The following is a 23,853-nucleotide window of genomic DNA, read 5'->3' as shown; positions in this document are numbered from 1 at the left end:
ACCACTACCACCATGGTCATCTTCTCCTCTTCTTATTTCTTTCTTTTCATTTAATTTTTTTCTCTTTTTTTTTCTTCCTCCCCATCATCATCATCATCATCATCATTGTAAATTCTTGTCATAAATTTGGATTTGAAATCTCTATATAATTGTAGTATTTCTTATGTAATTTAAGTTATGTTGATGAGTTTTTTGGTGTCATCGTTTTTAGGTCTCGGTGTTATTATGAGTTAAATTCATTGTAATTCATGTTTCTATGCTTGGTTTGAGTTTAGTTTTTTCTGGTGTCACCATTTTAAAATTTTGATGTTATTTTGATTTAAATTTAGTGTGATTCTTATCATAGGTTTGGATTTAGAGTCTCTATTTAGTTGTAGGATTTCTTATGAAATTTAAACCATGTTGATGAGTTTTCTAGTGTCATCATTTTCAAATTTCGGAGTTATCATGAGTTAGATTCAGTGTGATTTATGTTTTTGTGCTTGTTTTGAGTTCAATTTTTTCTGATGTCACTATTTTAAAATTTCAGTATTATTTTAATTTAGTTTCAGTGTGATTCTTATCGTAGACTTGAGTTTGGTGTCTCTATGTAGTATCATTATCCTTCTCTCCCTCTTTCCTCTCATCATCATCATAAGAAGAAAAAAAATCAAATAAAGAAAAGGAATAAATACATGATATTGCAAAATTACTAAAAAGAGAAAGAGAAAAAATACATCAACTACGTGTAGAGCAAAAAATATGCAAAGAACAAAAAGGAGGAGGAACACAAAAAAAAAGAAAGAACGCGAAAGAAAAAATGCGCGATATCATTCCTGGAAATTAGAGTATGTCGACACGTTCTCATTAATGAAACGATTTTTGCTAACTTTGAACTAACTTAATTAGAATTGATTATAAAAATACTTAAATATATAGCAAAACTGCTAATAAAATATGAAACACTATTGGGTATCAAGAGTTAATCTGTCAATTTTTGACAACTCAATTAATAATTATTACTTTTAAATTATTTTAATAAATTTAAATTTCAAATAATGACATTAATGAGAAATTTGAATAATAAGGATTGTGTTGAGTAACCGCCCACAATGTCACTGTGATCAGCGTCTGTTTTCCTCTTATCATCGCAACATCTCCTTTCTCACCAACAGCACCGCTTCGCTGCCGCTGCAGCGTGCTTCCGTCACAGCTGCACAACCACCATGTCATCGGTTCTTTGGTGCGCGGCTGTTTTGCTCCGACAGAAGCTTTTATTGTGTGGGTTGCGATCATCTTCCTCACTAGGTGCCGATTCGGGGCCGCTGCGGTGCACTGCCGTTCCAGCCGCAATAACTGCTGCGTCGCCGTTTCGTGACGGTGAAACTTGTTATCGCAAAAACTCATGTATTCCATTACCTGATTGCCATCGAACGTGTATCTCTCAACGTCGTCCCGAAGTCGCGAACAAAAATCCCGCATTTTCAGACGACTTCGTCGATGGAACGTAAGTTTGGAGAAGAAGGAACTAATGCATCATCCATTGATGTGGGTTATGAATGTTCTTCTAATGGATGTGTCATTTTATACATATGATTTTAGGAAGTGTCTTTTTATACATGTGTCTTCTAATGGAGGTGTCTTTTGTGAATGTGTCTTTTAAACAAAGGTATCTTTTGCGAATGTGTCTTATACAGGAAGTGTCTTCTTATACATGTGTCTTGTACAGGAGGTGTCTTGTACAGCGATGGCGACACTCAGATACACTTCTGAAGATCAGTGGTTGCTCGCCGATGAAATCACGGGCGTCATTGACTATTGTTGACGCCGGCGATAGAAACGCGTCCAAAGATGGAGGAGGGTGGTTGGAAAAGGGTAGTCATCGGAGTTAGAGGATGAAATTGGGGGTTAATTATGTTTACTAGTGGTAATTGAAGATGAATTAGGTTTACCATAAATAATTGAACATATTTTTTATTAAATAAGCTCTGAAATTCCATCCAATAAAAATTAGTAGGAGTTAGCAGAATCCTTCTAAATTACCTAGTAAAATTGATAAAATATAAGATTGATTCTCATCTTGTTATATACAAAATTAATTATTGTATTCTAACATAAATAATTTAAATGTATATCAAAAAATATAATGACCTGTTGGTTAAAGTATTTACAAATTGCTAACGAATTACAACTCAAATAACATAGTCTTTTTATATTTATCTAAAAATCGTAAATTCGAGTCTTAATTCTATATTTAGTAAAAAAAGTGCTTACAAACTGATACAAAATTAGTTATTATATTCGACACAAATAATTTAATCATAGACCAAAAAATATCTAGATAAAGTTGATTGTTTGTTTATATAAATTTTTTATAGCATCATAAATCATATTAAATTCTTAACAATTATAATAATTGACTAATAATTAAAAAATTAATTTTAATACATTAATATATAAATTCTTTTATATAATAATCTAATTATACTTATTCTTTCTTTTACATAATTATTTCTGCAAGATAAGTTTTTTATAACATCAATTCAATAAAATTAAAATAACGATAATTATAATTACTATTACAGAAAATCTAAAACACCATCCTATATATCCTGTTGCTAGTTTTTCTCTTCCTAATATATAGTTTCAAAGATTTTTGTCTTTGTTTAATTTAATTTTAATTCAATATTTTTAAAGCCAACTAACACCCTTTTCTTCTCTCTCTTTCTCTGTCAGAAAGACTCAAACTCTGTATTGTTGCGTTGTTTGAGAACAAATTTTTATTATTTTTTCCCCAAAAAACCAGAGAGGGCAACCGGCGAGTGCAAAATCTCGCCGGAATTCCGCTCCGCGGTTGCCGGAATCTCCATTTTTTCCGATTCGAGCTTCGAATTTTGGATTACATCACTTTTTTCCATTTTCCTTGTTTTCGCTTGGTGTTGTTATTATTACATAGGAAAGAAAATATTTCAGAATTCGTTCGGCAGAAACGAACAATTTTTGGTGTTAATGTTTACGTTACTTCCTTCATCTTGACCCCGCTTTTTCGGGCGGTGAAGGGGTGTACACCGAGGCAATGCAGTAAACAACAAAAGCGAAGAGGGTTTCTACAGAGATCTCTTGCTCTATATAAGCTTCTAGGACCCTCTCAAAAGATTCAATTCCATTTTCCTGAGCTTGAAGGAAGAGATAAAAAAAAAGTTGTTTTCTTGGGGTTTGGTGTTTGTGTTGAAATTTTTTATCAAAGGTGAGAATTTTCGTTGAAACTGGTATCTGTTTGTTTAAGTCCGAATAGATTTTGAATTTTTTTGAATTATCTTTGTCTTTGGTGCCAGTGGATATGATTTCTTGCTCAGATTAGAACCTCCTTTGTGTTCTTCTTTTTGATCTGTTAGATTAGACTGATGTTGAAAAAAATTGAATTTCTTACCCTTCGGTCTTGATCTGCGTTTGTTTCGGGTCTTTTTTATTTTATTTTTCATGTAAATTTTTTTCACTCCTTCTAGCGCTTTTTTTTTTTTTCAATTCTGGTGGATGATTTTGTCCATTTTTCATAAATTTTATCTTTTTTGCAGCCGAATTTCTAGGCTGTGTTAGGTTGTTGGTAGGTGAGCAACGATGTTTCTGATAGTTTTTTTCTTCTAATATATTATTCATCCTTTGCTGTTGTTCCATCTGGTACTGTTCAGTGGTAGATGCTACTGTTTCTGGTTTGATATCTTTGATTTTCCCTTTTTAAGCTGTAATTCATGTAGCACCTCTAAGAGTTTAAAGTAGTCCCCTTTTTGTTACCTTTCTTTGATTCTTCAGTTTTGGGGTTGGTTTTGTTCTTAGAGTTATGATGGCTGGTATTTTTTTAGTGGGTTTGAAATGGGGTTAGATTTTTCTATGTGGATTGGTTTTGTATATTCATTGTTATATGTCATTTCCTTTGTGTATAGCAAATGACCTTAAATTTTCTAGCAGATGATAGGGGCTAGTAAGTGAGATTGTGGATTTTCTGGATTCTCAGCTGAAGGATGCCTTTTGAAGTAATGAACCAGAGGGGCGTTTCGACCTTGTCTCACTTTTACGACGACATCTCCTTTCCTCCAGAGGTGAGGATTATCCTCACTCTCTCACTTTGGTGTTCTTAAATTTTATCATATAAATTTAAGAACTTTGGCACTAGTTTCCAAAAGGTTGATAAAATTATGTCTGATCTTGATGATATTGCCCTTTTGAACTATTGTTGGTTTTTCTAAAAGTGTGTGGAATTTTGTATGAGCAGAAGAATCCTGGATTACGGAAGCAAAAATCTATTCACGAGCGATACCCGCAAGGTTAGGTCCTATCAACTCATCATTTGTTAATAGTCCTACACAAGTTATTGTTCTGTTTCGTGTAGTTAAATTCTATCGTTGTTGCCCTGAGTATCTACTAACTAATTTTTTGTACGTAGAGGTTGCATGAACAGTTTTGTATTTGGGTTTAGAATCTTATGCTTTAGATGATGCCATTGGGGTTTTGATTGAAACTCCCTTTTGGGACTTAAAAAGTAACATTTCTCTCACTTTCTGTTTCAAATTCTTATAATTGTTTTGTTGCATTTGGAATACATGATTATAAATGTAGTTGTGAAATATCCTTAACACAAGTAATTGCTCTATACTCTAAAACTAGTATATCTTTCACTTGTTGTTGAATGTTAGTATGCTTGTCTAACCTATATCTGTCTTTCGTTTGCTATGAATTACTGGATAAGACAATGATAACTTTCCAATGTTGCAAGTATGTTTATTGAGTATTTGACTCTAGCTTACAATTGATACTATTGTTTCAGTTTGTTCCGAAAACCTAATTGCTGCAACCTTTATTAATGCTTCGTAATGCATGTATAATTTATGATGCCATCCTTTAAACGCTTTAATTGTTGCAAAACTATGATTATTAATTATGATATCTTTATATATATGTTTCAATTTGTTATATTGAAGCTCATGTATGCGTTTTTGGTATGTTTACTCTTAAGATTTCACTGTTATTTTTTATGCTAATTTTTAAGGCAAATAATGTAATATCCATCTCTACATGCATTTGTTTGTTGAGTGTTGATTTATGTGTTGTGTAAACAACCAGCTCATCTTCCAAACAAATAAATATAGGTTGTTTCAATATAAACTAAAGTTGATGAAATTTTCAGGAAAGAGTGAGATCACAGCATCACCTGGCAGCATTTTGAATGCTTCATCACCCCGTGGAATGAATGCAAAAACAGGCTTGCCGATGTCGCAGACTGGGTTATCTTCCGAAGGCACAGGAAGCACACGTTTCGGTGGTAAAGAAGGCATTGCAGATGTGCTGAAGGATTCCAAGGAGTTACTTAACTATCATCCAAGATCATGGACTGATGTGCGTATGCAGCCGACATCTAGCTCGTATGGTTTCATTGGGAACAAGATTGTTGCCAATGCTGCCTCTCGTGAAAGCAGTCTATTCTCAAGTTCATTGTCTGATATGTTTACTCAAAAGTGTAAGAATCTTTTTATCCATGCTAAGATATTTGCATGCTTGTATAATGGTTAATGCAGCATGGTAAAGGAATTACTGAATTAGTACTGATGCCCTTTTATCTTACTAGAACTTGAGATGCAAACTAAGAAAAGTTTTCTATTCATTTTGGTTTTATATGAGTTGAGTTGATATCCTCATGGGCCTCTTTATATGTGTTTCTTGGTGCAGTGAGATTAATGGGGAATGATGTTTTCCGGGATCAGTCTGTTTCCGTTGGTTCCCTTCCTGAGGAAGAACCATATAAATCTCTTCAAGAAATTGAGGCTGACACTATTGGGAATCTTCTTCCTGATGAGGATGACCTGTTTTCTGGTGTTGCTGATGAGTTAGGATCCAATGTTCATGCCAAAGCAAATGATGATTTCGAAGATTTTGATTTGTTTAGCAGTGGGGGAGGCATGGAGTTAGAAGGAGATGAACATCTAGTTTCAGGAAAAAGAGCCAGCGGCTTAGAAGGAGATCTTGGTTATTTCGGAGGTTCCAAAGGAAAAATTCCTCTTGGTGACCAATCTTCTAGGACACTTTTTGTTAGAAACATTAATAGCAATGTAGATGACTCTGAGCTGAAGACTCTCTTCGAGGTGAAACATTTATTTTCTTACGCTGGTAGATGCTGTCTCAGAATTTCTTTAAGTATCATACCACTAATCATAAGATTTTAATGGACTATTTTTTTCTGGCAGCAATATGGAGATATCCGAACCATGTATACCGCTTGCAAGCCTCGGGGTTTTGTCATGATTTCTTATTATGATATAAGGGCAGCACAAAATGCAATGAAAGCACTCCAACATAAGTCGTTGAGATCTCGAAAGCTTGATATACATTATTCAATTCCAAAGGTAGTTACTGCTATATTCTTCCCTTGTCAGTTACTTTGTATTCCAAGTTCTTTTGCTTTGCTTATGGTTTTATCTTTATTTGATGGCATGTTAGGGCAATGCTCCAGAAAAGGATATTGGTCATGGTGGTGTGATGATATCTGGTCTTGATTCATCTGTTTCAAATGAGGAACTTAAGCATATTTTCGCATTATATGGAGAAATTAAAGAAGTAAGTTTTTATTGTGGGCTTTCACCCTTTTTGCTTCATGTGTCTTAACAAGGATGATTTTGGCATTGATAATTATTGTGTAATTGCAGATATATGAATCTCCTGAAGTGAATCATGTGAAATTCATCGAGTTCTATGATGTGCGAGCTGCAGAAGCTTCTCTTGGTGCTTCGAACAGGATCTGCATTCCTGGGAAGCAGATCAAGCTTGAACCTGGCCATCCTAGAAATGCTATGTATTGGCTCTCCCTTCTACTTTTAGTTTTAATTTATTTTCTTCTTGTTATAGAATATTTTAAAACTTTTTCTTCTGCTTTTTATGTGTCCATTTGTAATTAATGATCTCTAGACAGAATCTTTATTTTGGATCTGCATATTTAACTTTGCTCCATTTGATAGTATTTTTCGTCTTCTTTAGTGATTAAGTCTTTAATCACCATGATGGGAAAATATTACCTCTTTCCTTTTTAACAATTCTGGAAACCTTGCTTTTGTAGTCTAATGCAGCAGTCTCAAAAGGGACAAGAAGAACCAGATTTTGTTCATAATCTTAGTGATAACTTATTAAGACAGAACGGTATGATTTTGTCTGCTTCGGCTTATTTTCACCCTTATGAAGTTGAGATGTTCTTGGTCTCACTACATATGTAATTTACAGCAACATCTTCTGGAGCAGCCATATCTGGTGGCAGCTTGGAGAGTGGATATAATCAGGGGTTTCAATCTGCAAAAAGGATACCTCTGAATGGTTTTGTTGATAATGCTTTATATCCTGTGGGTTCTAGCATACCAAAGATGGCAAGAGGGGCTTCTGGTGGAAAAGTATCCGGAGTTTACGAGTCTGCAAATGTTGTTGATGCAATGAAACTGGGATCTATTACAAGGTTCCATCCTCATTCTTTACCTGAGTTTCATGATGGTTTAGCTAGTGGTAGTCCCTACAACTTTTCAAACCCCATCAGCAATGTTGCTGCCAGTATTGGAACTGGATCGACAGAATTGTCAGACAGCAGGCATATTCAGGGGATTGGCTCACCTGGCAACCTAGCCGAATTTAATGCAGTAGGTAAGTGCATTGTTCATTCTACTACTGTTTTCCTCAAACTGCATCCTTGCAATTTTTATGATGATGCATACTGTTGTCAATATTTTCATAATATTTTTAAATAACTGAAATTTTAACTTATACACAAAAGTCAAATTATCTAATTAAAAAAAAGGCAGTCCGGTGCACAAGCATCCCACATTAACGCAGGTTCCGGGGAAGGGCTGCACCCAAAGGGTGTAATGTACACAATGGCTGTTTCCATGGCTTGAACGCGTGACCTTGAGATCACACGGAGACAACTCAACCGTTGCTCCAAGGCTGTCCTTCAAAAGTCAAATTATTTAATGTTTGTTGAAATTTAGACTTGTCTTTGTCTATCTGAGACTAAGCATTCCGGATCGAATAGTTGTCTTGAATTTGGCTTTTCTATCAGCATGCAAGTGGTATATGCTGAGTGGTTGTAGCATGAAGAGATTTCTGATGTGGATTCAATAGTTTCAGGAAACGGGAGCCGCCCGCCTCAGGGACTTTATCATATGTGGAACAACTCCAACTTGCATCAGCAACCTCCATCAAATGCCATGCTTTGGCATAAAACACCACCATCCTTTATTAATGGTGCTGGTGCTCCTGGTGTTCCGCAGATGCCCGGCTTTCCTAGAACACCACCTCATGTGCTGAGATCATCACAGATAGACCATCATGTCGGATCAGCACCAGTCGTTACTGCCTCACCCTGGGAAAGACAGCCTTCTTACTTGGGAGAGTCTCCTGAAGCTTCTAGTTTTCGAATGGGATCTTTAGGAAGTACAGGTTTTCATGGTTCTTGGCAGATGCATCCTCCGGACTTGTCTTCTCGCAACATGTTTTCTCATGTGGGTGGGAACAGTACAGAATTGTCATCCAGTGCTGGGCAGGGATCTCCTAAGTTGTCACATTTTTTCCCAGGGAGACTTCCCATGAATTCAATGCTGAAGTTTGATTCGGCCAATGAACGGATGAGAAGCCTCTATCATCGTAGAAGTGAAGCAAATACTAACAGTGCTGATAAAAAGCAATATGAGCTTGATCTAGGCCGCATATTGCGCGGGGAAGATAACCGAACCACACTTATGATAAAAAATATTCCAAACAAGTATGCCATTTGTCTTCCTAGCTTCTTGACATTTTATTTAAGTACACATTTTACAGTTAATGGTATTGACTATAGCATTTGATTGTTAATTCTTAGCTTTTGCATTTTGACTCATTTTCCGTTACAGATGGAATCACACGTTTTTACATTCCCTTTTTGTATTTAATCAATCAGTTTTTCCCAACAGATTTTACATGGAGTAAATCATGCAAATTTTTGTTGATCTTTTTAGATGTTTTATTATTTTGGCAGGTATACTTCAAAGATGCTTCTTGCTGCCATCGATGAGCAATGTCGGGGAACTTATGATTTTCTGTATTTGCCAATTGACTTTAAGGCAAGCATATATTTGGAGTTTGTTTGTTCTTTCCTTATCTTAAACAATCATAACTGTGTCTAACTCAATTCTATTCATGGTTGCAGAACAAATGTAATGTTGGCTATGCATTCATCAACATGATTGACCCTGGTCAAATTATTCAGTTCCATCAGGTTCTTTGATTGTTCTTATGTTATAGTAATTCAAGTTATTTACGTACGCAATGAGAAATTCTTATTTACTCCATGGAGCACAAAGAATTTACTTCATGGAGTATGAAATAATGTCTTGTATGCAATATGATTTAGTTAATATGTTTGCTTGTGCATAAACTGATGAAGCTAATATTGAAACTGTTTTGCAGGCTTTTAATGGGAAAAAATGGGAGAAGTTTAACAGTGAGAAAGTAGCTGTACTTGCATATGCCCGAATTCAAGGAAAAGCTGCTCTGATTGCTCATTTCCAGAATTCAAGTCTAATGAATGAAGATAAACGTTGTCGCCCCATTCTCTTCCACACGGATGGCCCAAATGCTGGTGATCCGGTAAATTAGCTTGTCCTTTAGTCTATAATTTACCAAGGAACTGATATAGTGATATACCAGTCGAATGTTGGTTCGAATTTTCATTAGCTGATACTTAATGAACTGTGTACAGGAGCCTTTCCCCTTGGGAAACAATATTCGAACAAGGCCAGGAAAATCTCGTACGAGTGCTAACGATGAGAATCGCAACCAAGGGAGTTCTTCAGCTGCAGCCGGCGGAGATGAATCTGCTAATGGAGTAGAGTCATCCTTGAGTTCATCGAAAACCTGACCATAGTAGCCTCAGGCACTAACAGTACTATGCTGTATTTCATGCCAACCCAAGTATGTATATTGACATTCTCTTTTTTGATCAGTCGACATGAGTTGGAGCCGTTAGGACAGGTGGGCTCACAATTTTGGCTTATAGAGGAGCCTTTGCAGGAGTTTTTGGAGGCCGAGGACCGAGGTACATAACCAGAATGAAGTTGCTGATATTTAGTGTTATCTTTATGTTTTCCTTGCATGGCGTCGTCATGCTACACTGGACAACTTTAGAGAGTATGGCTTAACCGAAAAGCTTTAAATTTTGGCTAGCTTTGAATGGACATGACAATTTGAAGTTCCCTTTGAGATTGGTTCACATACATCATTGTGAGTCTCAAACTCTTCAAGGATGTTTTGTTCTCAAGATTATCTTGTTTATATTTGTATTTTTGGTTTATGTTGTTGTATCCCTGGGCATTGGTGTCCTAAAGGGACTTTGTCTTTTTTAACTTTTTTTAATGTCTATATAGAATGTTATTGTTGAAGGAAAGGCTTTAATTTGAACATTTACTTCTATGGTACTAGTTTTGTTCAGATTTTTGCTTATGTTGATTGGTATTTCTGAATTCCTGGCATGAAATGGGTAGAAACACTACCTAATATGATGCTATACTCATGTAGGTTTTCATAACCATACCATATTATATTTATTCAAATTTGATTTTTACTTTGAGGCACTTTAGTGTATAAAAGGTTTCCTACATTTGAGATTTGAGTAAGTGTTGTCATATTGAAATATTTTTTCAAATACAAAAATGTCATTAATTCTTTTACACTATTTAGCATATAGTAATTAAACTTTTTATTTTGGTAACAATTTTTTTTTATTTTTTATTTTCAAGTGGAATGATTGCTAGGATGAATAAAACAAGATTTTATTTTCATACAACTCTGTCATTTAATCATTGTTTGAGTACAACTGAGCTCTAAGCCACTCATTTCTTTTGCCATGTGATCAATTATATTAGGATTTGTTTATATTCTAAGATGATAATGACACAACATTTTCTGTATGGGTAATGGACTTATGGATCCTTATGTGGTCCACTGTTAGTAAGATGTATGGCAATTTATCTTGGCTACATAAGAAATTTTAAAATTTTATAAGATATAGAAATATGTATATATAGAGTATTTTCTAGATAAGTTATAATATTTTTATCTTTTATTAATATTAAAATATAAATTAATTTATTTTTGCTATTTTTAATATTTTATTTTAATTATATAAAATATTTAAATAATTTTATTTAATAAATAATAATATATTATTTTTAAATTTATTTTAAGAATACATATTAAAAATAATGTTGGATATATTAACTTAGTATTTAGATATATATAAGTGTGTTTAAAGAAAAATCTTTTATTAAGACATAGTTGGACACTACTTACGTGTCATATGAATCTATGTGACTACAACAGTTTAACGTAATATCCGTACTTCAGAATTTAGCCACTCAACTTTTTATTCCCTAAATTGATCTAGGTTCAACTTACATGTAAATCCCTAATCAATGAAGACTCACGCCGGTGAAATTGAGAAATTTATTTGGATATTTATAAAATTTAATGTTTTTTTGGTGACATAAAAACAAAAGAAAGAACAAAAGGAAAGACAAACTACCCGTTGAATTTTGGAAACTATTTTGACCATAACCTCTTATTTTATTATATTCTAACTCTTAACGCTATTACTTCAAATTAGATTTTAGGGTTTACTCATTAATTAATTATTTATTAATGAATATCTACCAATCCCATGAAAAGGTAGCAAGTTTATATTTGTAAGTAACTTACTATTTCGGTGCAAAAGTTTTCTTCCTTTATTTTGCATCCATATATGCTGAATGTGAAAAGTTACATGGTTTTACAATCTTTTTCTGTGATTCACTTTATTATGGTCTTATTTTGGAATGCTCTATATTTGTTTCCTTGACAAACTTTAATTCCATTTTGCCAAATATAGTATGTGATAAATAAAATAGCACAACTATGTTTTATAATTATTTTTGTATTGAAATTATTTATTTTGATTTATGTATAGTAAATTATCTAATAGATTTGATCCAATCGATCTACTCCCTAATTTTGCTGACAGAAAAGATGGAAGTGTTGTAATATGTTTGGAATAAAATCTGCTTTGCGTGTTTGATTTGGTGATGAGATCAAATTATGGTTTTTCTTCTTTTGCAAAATACTTTTTTTTATAACTCATTTTATATAATTAAAATTACATTTTAACATAATTTTAAACATGATTGGTGAAAATATTTCAACTCCAAATGGACTATAAGCATATAAGATATTAGGTTTTCTTTTGCTGATCAAAATTGAGAATTTAGATGAAAATGCATTATAAAGATGATACAAATGAAACTATACTAGAATTATAAATGTTTTTAATTAATTAAATATTATTTTTATATGTTTTTAAAATAACTATTCGTTTTTCGACCACGCACCATTGGATGAATATTTTAAATGTAGTATTTTTGGAAAATTCCCACCTTTTATTTCAATGTCTTACTTTTAGACATCTTTATATTTTATTTTTTAATAATTAATAAAATATAATCTACTATTTTTTTTTAAAAAAAAACTATTACATAATAAAAAAGTTGAATTAGCCAATAATATATAATTAAATGATGACATATAAAAACATATTTGACATATGTGAATTTTTTTTTCATTGATAGAAAAAAAAAGAAAAGTTATCATCATCTTCATCTTCATCTTCATCAATACATAGTTAATGGATTTAATTTGAATATATTTTCTTCTCTCTCTCTATATATATAATACTAAGTTTTTTTTTTTGGAAAAAACAGCGCCGACTTCAATTATTTATATTTTTATTTATTAATAATTAATTAATTAATGTGATAATATAATAATACACAAATAAGTATTGATTATTGATTAATATTAATAATTAGGTAACATTTTTCTTGCCCTTAGAAATGTTAGTACTGTTACCTTCTCTTCTTCTCTTCTCAGAGAAATAGCATCGTAGTAATCTCCGAAAATGGATAACGGCGAAGATAACGGCGTTAACGGCGCCGGCGGAACCACTACCAAGGAGGAGCAAGAGGAGGCATTGGTAGCTCTCATCGAACACCGTACTCGCGAAGTCAAAAACCTCCGTCACCGCCTCTCCTATTACAAATCGCAGGTTTTTATTTTTTTTCTTTTTAACCTCTCATTTTTTCGTTATTATGCTTCCACATTTCGATTTGTTTATTTATTTATTTATTTATTTATTTATGATATTGAACTGTTTCGAATGATTAACAGTATTTGAGCTAGGAGGGAAAAAAAAGAGCTTGTTCATTATATATGAGTGTTTGTTTCTTTTGTAGCAGAATTGATGTAAAGTTAGAATAACTTTGAATTCATGTTTTCACAGTTATAAAGAACCTATTTGATTCGTTGCTTTATTTTCTTTGTTTTGTTGGTATAAAAGTCGAGAAAATCGTGGTTTGTTGTGTGCCCTTTTTTTGGTTCCTGAAGGTAGAAACATAGATACTTTTGATATACTTTAGTCTTTACTTGCATCAAGTTCATTTCACTCTGCTATATGGCTGGTTCTGCTTTTTGTTGGAAACCATAATGCATTTCTTTCTTTATGGAAAAATTGTAAATTCTTTATATTTTTTTGGGTTCCATAAGCTTCTTAATGAAAGGAAGGAAAAAAGAGAAGTTTTTGTAACCCTAATACAGCAATTATGAAATTCCTAAGATTATTTTGATTCTCCACTTGTATTTTTACTCTCCTACAAAACTCACTTTAACTGCTGAAGCATGTAGTTTCGTTTCTAGTTAATAGGTTGATATGTGGTCATTGTAATCCTGTGACAACTTATTTTGAATTTTCTGTTGATAGTATTCAACATTTGGTTTTCTCTTTTATTCTTTGGAATGCGCTTTTGTTTCGGTAACAGTTGCATATGCATGCATTCAAGTTGGTTCACTCTGGTTGGTTCTGACTTCAGTATGAATACACTGCAAATGTGTTTTGTGTCATGTTTTGATGGCTGTAGTTTGGTTTGGCTCTTGTTTAAACTGTATTCTGTGATGGAATCTTTCTATGAATTTCGAAAAATTTATTTATGAATAAATTGTTCTTAGGTTTGGAGCAATGCTATCCACGTTGTCAATATTTCAAGTGATAACTTTTTTGTCTTCTAATTTTGATATCGTGAAACATTATCATCTGTAGTCTGCACAATTTCTTTTTTTTTGAATCTCTTCTCAGAATTATTTGCTGAATGTATGTTTTGGTGCAGCTTGAGGAAGCAGAAAAAAGGCTGCAAGATTCCGAGACAAAATTGGCTCGTCTTCGAGGTCAAACTAATAATGCTGTGTCATCTAGAAGTTCCTTAGACAATGGAATTAAAACTGTGAAGGTAGAACGTAGATCAAGCAGTCCAACAGATAGAAATGAAGATTCTTCCAAAAAACACCATCAATCCAAACCAGAACTTCTTATTCCTGCCGTGCAACCAAAAACTTCGCAACCTACACCGCCAAGATCTTCTACAAAAGCTGCCGTAACTTCTGGTTCTGAAGCAAGTCCATCAGTTCACAGTTCTGGTTCTAGAGTAAAATCTGAAATATCCCAAAGACCTTCTTCTGAGAAGAAGAGTACTGAAGACAAGGACAGAGGGACCAAAAGGAAGTTTGGTAAGACATTCATCTCTAGCGCGGCCTTCATTTTATGTGGATTTGGCTAGTCCATGGATGATATCAATGGTTATGTGCTTCTCTTTGAATTTCATGTTAGATATTGCTGTCCTCTCCATTTCAAGTGTAACTTTAATTTCACAAGATTTCATTTTGCTTTCCAGAGCAAAAAGAACACAAGGAATTGATTCCTTTAATACGCAAAAGTTCTTCAGCAAAGTTGGTATATTGTCATACAAGCAACCATATCTCAAGTCAACATAAGAGGAAATTGCGGAGTCTTGCTTATTGTCCTGTAAATGATAATCTTTTCGTGACCAGGTAATATACACGTTTCTTTTCTATAAATCTTTCCTTTTAGAAAGTTAGAACTACCTTCTTTTTTTCCTCCAAAAAAATAAACTTCTCTCAGCTTTTGGCCACGACAACTCTATTGTAAAATCTTATCAGTTGATACCAAAGGAAATTCGATTGCAATATGACTATTAGGCTTTGAGTTTTAGTGATTCGGCCATATTGAAGAATGTAAAAAGTCTACACGTGCGAGACATTTGATTGCCATCTAAGGTCGTGATTTTAAGTTTCTTTAAACTTGCATATGATAGGAACATAGGATGCATGATGAGGCTTCTGGAGTATTACCTTTATTCTTGAGTACATTTTCTTTCCGCGTCTTTTGTTGGAACCATTTTCTAAGATTCAAGTTGCTAGAACTAAAGTGATAAAAAATATATAGTGGCTAGGTTTATTATCATCATCATCATTATTATTATTATAAAAGATTTATCTATCTTCTGAGGCTTATTCTTGCTACTTTTGTGGAATGCTTGCAGTGCTTTGGATGGAGGGCTCAACTTGTGGCAAATTCAGGCTAGGGGGTATACCCTTCATCTTTATCTTTGTTGTTAAATTCCTTAATACTTTTTGAAAATTTTATAGTTTTCCTATTATGTCTTACATACTGCTCCAATGATGGCATCAAAATGTCTGATATGTGAGATATGAACTTAAATGTACAGATCTCCTTTATGGATTTGCAAGCAATTGGACTTTGTGAATCTCACTTTTAATATCATGACATGTCTAACGTTTGGCTCTTGACTCTCTGATCATTTGCTATAATAAGACATTCACTATTAAATGGACAATCTTTCTCAAATGTTTTTTATCAGTGAATGCTGGAAGGTAATACATTTTTTTATTTTATTTTTAAATTTAATTTAATATTTTTTTTGCTTCCTTAATAATACCCAGCTAGGGTATTCCAAGGTTTTGAGTAGCAATGTTATTACATTCGAATTAATATTGGAAAGTAAATAGGTGATATGGATTGTGTGCTAGTTCTACTGCTTTTGAATCTTGCTTTGTTCTTTTGTTTTATTAAATTTCATTAATTTTATACAGTTCTACTTTCATCTTGTTTTGTGTTTGATACTTCAAGAGATACCATGCACAGACTACAGTTTCTTGGTTAATCACAATCTTCCTTTCCTGCAGTACTTTTATTGCTGTTGTTGTTTTGGTGAAATGTGAATATGAAAAGGAGTGGTTGATTATAGAATATTATAACTTAAAACTATTTCAAAAGTTGATCTTGTTATCTATAACATGTTCTCTTTCTACGTCTTAACTTTTGTAGATCATCAGCCTCCCGACTTAGCTCTACTGATTGTTCATCCTCAAAGCAGCGGAGATGGCCGGAAGATTTAGCCTGGCACCCAGATGGAAACAGGCTATTTGCAGTATACAGCGCCGATGGGGGAGACTCTCAAGTATCAGTTATGAATCTGAATAAAGGTCGAGGGGTAAGGCTCGTGAGACCAAATATCCTGGCGTAAAAGTTAAAAAGTTTTCTACTGGGGTTCTTGTATTGTTGATTGCAGATATATGCAAAATTTGTATGAAATCACAGGGAGATCGAGTAAGATACTTAGAGGACAAGCCGCATGTTAAGGGTATTATCAATGGCATTGTTTTTCCTCCCTGGGAAGATACATGTTTCCTAACTGGCGGAAGTGACCATGCTGTTGTGCTTTGGAGCGAACAAGATGGCGAGAAATGGAAGCCAAAAGCATTGCACAGGAATCTTCATTCTTCTGCTGTCATGGGTGTTGCTGGTCTACATCATAAACAGATTGTGTTGTCTGCTGGTGCCGACAAGAGAATATTCGGGTTTGATGTTCGTGCTGGTAGAGCAGATTACAGGCATCAAGTCGATACTAAATGCATGAGTGTCCTACCCAATCCATGTGACTTCAATTTATTCATGGTTCAAACAGGGTAAGTCATATCCACTTTGGTTTTCTCAAGTTTTTGCTGTGTTATGTTTGCCTTCGTAAAATGTCTCAAGTTACATATTGGATGCTTGGTTCATGGGAAATATATATCAAAGCATGTTCATTTGGAATTAGTAGTATAGTATTAGGTTCAAAACCTTAAAAACCAGATGAAATGGTTTTCCCATCTTGTTTGTTAATGAGAAGTCCTGGCCAAAGGTGCGTTTATCATTTTGGCAAAAGATCAATTCTTTTCACTTCATATATTTGGTTAACTGATATAATTAGTAGGTTAGGCTGCCTACATTACATCCTTTTGGTGCAACATTTTCCAGAAATTTTCTTTCTCTGCTTTATAAACAAATAGGTTGAAGCTATGAAATCCCTATTTCTAAAATGTGGCTTGTAGTTTTGGTGGTTATTATTTTCTACATTGAATTCAGAGTACTCTCTTGTTACTTGCAAGTTCACTTGGTATATTAAGTACATTTTCTTTCTTTTAGGACTCATGAGAAGCAGCTTAGGTTATATGATATTCGACTGAGGCAGACAGAACTTCATGCTTTCGGATGGAAGCAAGAAAGTAGCGATTCTCAATCGGCTCTGATAAATCAAGCTTGGTCTCCTGATGGACTATACATATCATCTGGTTCAGTAGATCCTGTTATCCACATATTCGACATCAGGTACAACGCTCACAAGCCTTCACAGTCGATAAGAGCGCATCAGAAGCGCGTCTTCAAAGCAACATGGCTTCAGTCAATGCCTGTTCTCATTTCCATATCTTCGGATCTCAATATTGGATTGCACAAAATTTCATAGCTACAAAGAACATCTCTATAAGACTATACATACGCCCTGCCCCCATGAAAGTAGTGTGTTTCTGTTGCCACTTTTTGTTGGTGATGGATGCTGAATTCTCGTTTTACTTGTAATTTCTGAGGGAAGAACATTAACTTGTGCAACCTTGGGAAGTTTAAGGGTTGCAAAGAGTGAAGAGGGGTAGGAACTTGTTTTGGAACATAGCTTTGACAAATACTAGGAAAGTTTTGGTTGGAAAGGGATGCTCGGATGTTGGATTTGACACCTGTTGGTTGGATACACTGTCAAAATTACTTAATATGGTTAGAAACCTCAAAATCTTTTGACCAAAAAAATAGAAACTTCAACTTAAAAAAGAAAACCTCATTTAATACTTGAGAAGTGAATGTATATGTCTGAAAGAGAATATGTTCTTAAACTTTTCCCCCATAATTAATTAACTATTATGGTGAAAAATCGAAATGGGTAAGGCTATTGTTTAACGGAATGGATAGTTGAATACGTGAGCATTTTTCATACTTGTCGTACGTCTTCTGTGTCTAAATGTCTTGTTAAATATAAAAAATATTCGTTTTAGAAATAAAATATATTATTATTTATTAAAACAAAAATTTATCTTAAATATTTTAGATAATAAAAAATGTTAAAAATATTAAAAAAATCATTTATATTTTAATATTAATAGAATATCAATTTCTTTACGATTATCTAAAATTACTTCATATATATATAATGTAAGCTCATTTAAAAACAAATGTTGTATTCTTTATTAAATAAATAAATTTTAGTTTTTTTATTTAATTCAAATTTAAAAATTTTCAGAGAATACTGAATTTTTTTGTTAGGAACGTAATTCACTCTATAATGTGTCCCCGAATACTCTCAAAAAAAATTTGAAATGACGTGGTGTGGTATGTGAAATTGTGAATGTCCGTTGATGGTTAGTTTGTTAGGTATGTGAATGTCCGTTGATGGTTAGTTTGTTTGTTAATTAAGCCTTTGTTCGTTTGTTGAGACATGGATATTAAACACGGTGGTTTATGTCTATAGGTGAGACACAAATTTAGATAAATACAGTAATATATAAATACACATAAAATATATGTATTTAGTGTTATTCTTTAACATTGAAATACAAAAACACGATGTATAAGGCACAAAATTTGATTTTTTTATTTTTTAATTATTTTTGAAATTATTAATTTTTATCTCTGACTGATTGTGACAATAATAAAATATAATAAAAAAATAAAATTGATATTTAATTTATACCTATGTATTCTGTACATTATTAACAAACACGTTACAAAATTTATATATCTTAATGTCAATATTAAGTATCTCAAAGACACTACCAAACGCAGCATAAGAAGGACGTGTGCAGGAGTAGCTGGACAGTGGCAATATAAGGTGCCATTGGCCCATAGCAATGACCAAGCAGTGAATAGAATCTTTAAACGTGTGTGTGAGTGCGAAGCGTGCGCGGAACAATTAAAAAAAAATAAAATAAATAAGAACCACGTCACTTCACTACATCTTGACTTGTTGAGAACGAAAGGCTCCTCCTACTCAGGAGGGAGTGATTCTTGAAACTGAAGACAAGCAAAGCAAGCAACTACTCTTTGTCCGTTACACACACTCCATGTATGTAACAATCAACCCCCTTCCCTCTTTCTTTTCTTCCTTCACTTCTCTTGTTATCATTCTTATTAATATTATTGTTTTCTTCTATTACGTAAAAAACCCCAAACAATATTACAATTTCCCATATTTAACAAATTAAAAAAAAATTCTGCGAGCTGTTATCTGTTATTCAATGCAATTGCGTACTTGATTCTGCCCTTTTAAGTTCTGTTACTTCTTAGCTATGTGATTAGTTCCTGTACCTCCATGATTATTTATTTCATTTGCAGTTTGATGGAATAACTGTTTCTGAAATATGGATATTAGGGTTCAATACCATATTATTACCCCGCTTTTTGGTACTATACACATCAAATGAGATTTTGACTGAAGAAAGAAACCTCACATTGGGTGAACTTTTAATGGATTATTTTCTTTTAATCTTGCTTCATATAGTTGTAATTTGGAAAGGATGGTGAAATTATTGAACAATTATTGAAGTTGTGGCATTGGTAAGATTGGAGAAACAAAAACAATTATTGAACAAAGACTGCAGGGTATTCAATTTCTTCATATTTGCATTTTTTTACTGTAATTTTAGACTTTGCAGCAGATTCATTACTGACATTGCATAGTGATTTTGATTCTCATTTTCTGAAACTCTGAATCTGCTACTGATCTATGCAGTGACACAATGGAAGAAAAAACAGAGGGCATGAATACTCAGGAAAATAACCTTGCTGGCTTTATCTTCATGTGCAATCAAACGACAAAGCCGGAGTGTTACCGGTTTCGAGTTTTTGGGCTTCCTGTGGGGAGAAAGGAAGTTGTAGAGAAGATAAAACCTGGTGCTTACCTCTTTCTGTTTGACACTAATCTGAAGCTTCTCTATGGAACATATACAGCCACCTCAAGTGGGAGGTTGAGGATACAACCATTAGCTTTCGGTCAGAAATTCCCTGCTCAGGTGACCTTCCAGATCATTGATATTAACACTAAATGATCCAAGAGTGGTTAATCGTTAATCCCATACTTTCTCACTTTAGAGAATTGAAATCTGTATAGAAAGACTTCTAAGGGAGTCTACATGAGTTAAGATTTTGGATCGAAAGGAAGGAAATGATTCGAAGAGTAAGTCTATGTTACTCTGTAAATCCTTTTGTTCCTTCCTTTTTGCCTTCGAAATCTCAACTCACAAAATCTTTAACCACTAATAGCATCCTCTGGCTTGTTTTGTGGTTCATTGGAATGGTGTTTGTAGCATCACCTATCTGTTTGTGGCATCCATTTTAGCACATTTATTCAAGGTCTATATTCGAGTTAGTGGCAAGAATTCAAGTGAGGAACCATGTTCTTGGTTTGATCATATGGAGTGATTTGATTTGGTTCTGGCAGGTTGCTTTTATTCTGCATTTGGAAATAATCCCTCTTGTTATCATTTATTATTCTTATTTTCTTTTAACTTCAGAATTAAGAAGTGATAAGGATTTATATATGTTGATTCCTCTAATGACTCCTATACTTGAAACCGAATAATGACATTGAAAGCACCACAAACTATAAATGCATCCTGTTTTGATTCACAACTATAATAAATTCGCAACTCATGTTTTAATTTTATTCAGGTGAGTTTCAAAATTGACACGGACTGTATACCCTTGCCTGAGAATGTCTTTAAACATGCCATCAAAGATAATTACCAGAATGATTCCAGAAAATTTAATCCTGAACTCAATATTACACAAGTAAGTTTCGTTATGATATCTAGCAAATTCATTTTCATTACACTTTTTTTTTGTTAGTTGGAATAGAATTTTTTATTATTGTCTCAGGTAAGAAGTCTATTATCATTGTTTCGGCCATTACCCGGATTTTCAACTCCACCGATGCATCCTGTTTTGGAGACATCTTCTCATCCTCCAGCAAATAATGCTGTTATATCGAGGTCCTCTCTTGAGGAGACAATAATGTCTAAGATTTCACATAAACATAATCAAGTACCAAGGCAGTTGAACCATGAACATGTAAATGAAGTCAAGCAGCCTACAAGTTATTCCTATCCTGTCATTAGTATAGTGCCAAACTCAGTTGCAGCAGAGTCTGTGCCGTGCCAAGCTTTAGTGAATCAGATTTTGCCTCCAACGAGTTCGCTCCCTTTGGAGGGTACATATGCCACTGGCATTGGTAGTGGCTCTATTTCACCACTTCCAGATCATCAATATACACATCCGAATATTCAGCCTGCGAAAGCTGAATTAAATTCATCCCAGGTGAATAGCAGCAATGGTTATGCTCAGTCTTGGCAAGATCCTCAACATGTATATCATAATATCCAGCATCCACACCCTGAATTTCATTCGTCTGCCATGACTATGGGTAGTAGTCAGGCTTATTCGGCCCAAGGTCCTCAATATCTGCATTACAGTAACCCACAGCCGCCTCCTGATTTTCATTCCCAAGCGGCGAATGCAGGCAATGGTCATGCTACTCAAGTGATGTGGGACCCTCGCTATGCACAACAGAATGTCCCAACCCCCCAAACTGCTGATCCATATTTGACCGCGGTGAATATGAACAGCGGTTATCCTCAACAGACATATCAGTCTGATTTCAGTTCTTCTGCGGTGAACACAGACCATGCAAATGTCATGATGCAGTCGAATCCTTCATCATCATATTATTATCCTTACATTTCTCAAGCAGTTGCCTCTGCCCCATATCAAGGGTACTTTTCAAACCCTTTTTGGATAAGCTTTATTCTTGTCCTTGAATCAAGAAAATCCCCCCCCCCCCCCCCCCCCCCCTCCCCTTCTCTCTTTTTTTTTTCCTTTTTTCTTTTTCCGTTAAACTATGGAGCATGGATGATGAGATTGTTTTATTTGTTTCAGCAACCATTGTTGTTAGGGATTTTTATTTATTTTCTTAACTTCAACAAGGAGATGGTTCAGTGACTGAAGCAATTATGTTCAGGGGAGAAAGAATTGCTTCATATCATTGTTAAAGCCTGAATTCAACTAAAAGAAGAACTATAATTGTTTGTTGAATAAGTATACTCTGCTATGAGCTTCACAGATACACGTGCACACATGCACAAAGGGTATGTATGTCGAAATTAATTTTTGTTGACTTTGAAATGTGCTGTTTTCTCTCAGGTCTTGGCCAATGCAAGTGCCAGTATCAGGTGATCAACAAATTGGCATGGGAAATCAGTACTATGCTTATCAGCCATCCATGCAGACACACAACAATATTGCTTCTACACAAACACAAGAGAATGGTGTTAGCCATAACATGTATTCAACATATTCATATATTCCTAATGCTCAATCAAATGTCCAAATGTGAGTGTGATCTATCTTGATCTGCCATTTTGATGTGTTCCATTTCTTGCTATATGTATATACATAACATATGGGGCCATATGTACCTACTATACAATCTGGCTTTTACTTTCAAACCTTATAGCATGTTTGGTTTGGGGAGAAATTTTCATAGATGAGTTTGATGTATAAAGTTAATAGAAGGCTTACTTGAGAAAAATTTCATCCTTTTTTCCCCCAACCAAATCAAATATACTATTTAGATAATTTGACTTAGATCTACAAGGCCAAGTACCTCTTCTAATGCATGTTTTGGTATTTGATTAATTGTCTATTTTAAATTTGGTAATTGGTACAATGAAAAACCCTTAAACCAAACCAATGTATCTAGACATAATTTCTATGTACGATATGTTGTTAGAAAACTTGGTAACATAACATGCTACTTTGGTACTAGAATTCGAAAAATATTTAATGCACTGGGTTACTTTGTTAGTTTTCTATTAGATAGTCTCATGGAGCGTGTGTTTCACTAACTTTAGCATTGGTGTCTAAAATACTCCATTTAGTGTCCAATTATAATTTAATGGCTTTATAGGGAATGACGCCTCTACTTGCCTAATTTGGGAACATAAATGAAAGTTTGTCTGTCATGTATTTTGGTGTCAAAGTGAATTTACTTTGTCATCCTTGATGGTAGGGTGACTATGAGTAGAGTATAGTAGGTTTGAATCTAACTTTAATCCTATTTACAGATTGAATTTATTATTAAAACTCAACCTTAACTTATCCATGGGTTGAGAACAACTCAATCCTAATTATATTTGCGGTTAATTCGCGGATATTCGCCTCTATCCGCGGGTTTTAAAAGATATGCCATATTATATAATCTAATGAGCATATAAATTAAAAATTTAATATAAACAATACAATCATCCCACAAACAATATAACTGATCCATAAACAACTTAACCATCAAATGTTAAATTCTACATATAATCTTTATTTAAATTAATAATACAAACACAAATTAAATGTTGTGATATAATGTTATATTTATATATCACTTAGATAGAATTAGTTTTTATATAAACAAAAGTGTTACATTATTAATTGATGATTTTAGTTTAATGGTAAAGAATTTTTACACTAAGTGAGAAGTCCTTAGTTTAACATCTACTTATAAC

At 33.7% G+C, this 23,853-nt stretch overlaps 3 protein-coding genes across 8 annotated transcripts; all 3 read left to right on the top strand.

Annotated features, from left to right (window-relative positions):
• Nucleotides 1–2,671: 2,671 nt before the first annotated feature.
• Nucleotides 2,672–10,603, top strand: LOC130944213 (protein MEI2-like 1). 5 transcript variants are annotated; one of them, XR_009071991.1, is made up of 16 exons: nt 2,672–3,226; nt 3,946–4,076; nt 4,250–4,301; nt 5,162–5,491; nt 5,701–6,113; nt 6,216–6,374; nt 6,469–6,585; nt 6,675–6,820; nt 7,082–7,161; nt 7,243–7,650; nt 8,128–8,767; nt 9,020–9,104; nt 9,191–9,259; nt 9,451–9,630; nt 9,743–9,954; nt 10,054–10,603. XR_009071991.1 is itself a non-coding variant. In XM_057872424.1 (15 exons), exons 2-15 carry the CDS (start codon nt 3,999–4,001, stop codon nt 9,899–9,901), a joined length of 2,910 nt encoding a protein of 969 aa, XP_057728407.1. In that variant the 5' UTR covers nt 2,672–3,226; nt 3,946–3,998; the 3' UTR covers nt 9,902–10,603. The 5 variants fall into 5 exon arrangements, 3 of the variants coding, with proteins under 3 accessions (XP_057728407.1, XP_057728406.1, XP_057728408.1); XR_009071990.1 differs by having other exon boundaries at nt 10,040–10,603; XM_057872424.1 differs by having other exon boundaries at nt 8,134–8,767; nt 9,743–10,603.
• Nucleotides 10,604–12,879: 2,276 nt separating this feature from the next.
• On the top strand, nt 12,880–18,148 carry LOC130946602 (uncharacterized). The gene is made up of 7 exons (XM_057875398.1): nt 12,880–13,114; nt 14,229–14,625; nt 14,790–14,946; nt 15,459–15,503; nt 16,265–16,430; nt 16,538–16,905; nt 17,405–18,148. Exons 1-7 carry the CDS (start codon nt 12,968–12,970, stop codon nt 17,721–17,723), a joined length of 1,599 nt encoding a protein of 532 aa, XP_057731381.1. The 5' UTR covers nt 12,880–12,967; the 3' UTR covers nt 17,724–18,148.
• A 1,093-nt stretch (nt 18,149–19,241) lies between these two features.
• On the top strand, nt 19,242–22,886 carry LOC130946603 (uncharacterized). 2 transcript variants are annotated; one of them, XM_057875399.1, is made up of 5 exons: nt 19,242–19,367; nt 20,034–20,313; nt 20,972–21,091; nt 21,179–22,071; nt 22,499–22,886. In XM_057875399.1, the coding sequence occupies exons 2-5, from the start codon at nt 20,041–20,043 to the stop codon at nt 22,689–22,691; spliced, it is 1,479 nt and encodes a 492-aa protein (XP_057731382.1). In that variant the 5' UTR covers nt 19,242–19,367; nt 20,034–20,040; the 3' UTR covers nt 22,692–22,886. The 2 variants fall into 2 exon arrangements, with proteins under 2 accessions (XP_057731382.1, XP_057731383.1); XM_057875400.1 differs by lacking the exon at nt 19,242–19,367 and adding an exon at nt 19,430–19,903.
• Nucleotides 22,887–23,853: the final 967 nt, after the last annotated feature.

This window comes from Arachis stenosperma, chromosome 8, assembly GCF_014773155.1.
Source record: "Arachis stenosperma cultivar V10309 chromosome 8, arast.V10309.gnm1.PFL2, whole genome shotgun sequence".
Classification (NCBI taxonomy): domain Eukaryota; kingdom Viridiplantae; phylum Streptophyta; class Magnoliopsida; order Fabales; family Fabaceae; genus Arachis; species Arachis stenosperma.
This window is presented reverse-complemented; position numbering and strand designations above follow the sequence as displayed.

What these genes read in the sequence shown, in the direction of transcription:
- LOC130944213 (XM_057872423.1), top strand. Translation starts at nt 3,999, where the DNA reads ATGCCTTTTGAAGTAATGAACCAGAGGGGCGTTTCGACCTTGTCTCAC. An exon ending in TGATATGTTTACTCAAAAGT is followed by an intron (nt 5,492 to 5,700) that starts GTAAGAATCTTT and finishes TTCTTGGTGCAG; the next exon opens with TGAGATTAATGGGGAATGAT. An exon ending in TATATGGAGAAATTAAAGAA is followed by an intron (nt 6,586 to 6,674) that starts GTAAGTTTTTAT and finishes GTGTAATTGCAG; the next exon opens with ATATATGAATCTCCTGAAGT.
- LOC130946602 (XM_057875398.1), top strand. Translation starts at nt 12,968, where the DNA reads ATGGATAACGGCGAAGATAACGGCGTTAACGGCGCCGGCGGAACCACT. An exon ending in AGGGACCAAAAGGAAGTTTG is followed by an intron (nt 14,626 to 14,789) that starts GTAAGACATTCA and finishes TTTGCTTTCCAG; the next exon opens with AGCAAAAAGAACACAAGGAA. An exon ending in TTATTCATGGTTCAAACAGG is followed by an intron (nt 16,906 to 17,404) that starts GTAAGTCATATC and finishes TCTTTCTTTTAG; the next exon opens with GACTCATGAGAAGCAGCTTA.
- LOC130946603 (XM_057875399.1), top strand. Translation starts at nt 20,041, where the DNA reads ATGGAAGAAAAAACAGAGGGCATGAATACTCAGGAAAATAACCTTGCT. An exon ending in GTCAGAAATTCCCTGCTCAG is followed by an intron (nt 20,314 to 20,971) that starts GTGACCTTCCAG and finishes AATTTTATTCAG; the next exon opens with GTGAGTTTCAAAATTGACAC. An exon ending in CTGAACTCAATATTACACAA is followed by an intron (nt 21,092 to 21,178) that starts GTAAGTTTCGTT and finishes TTATTGTCTCAG; the next exon opens with GTAAGAAGTCTATTATCATT.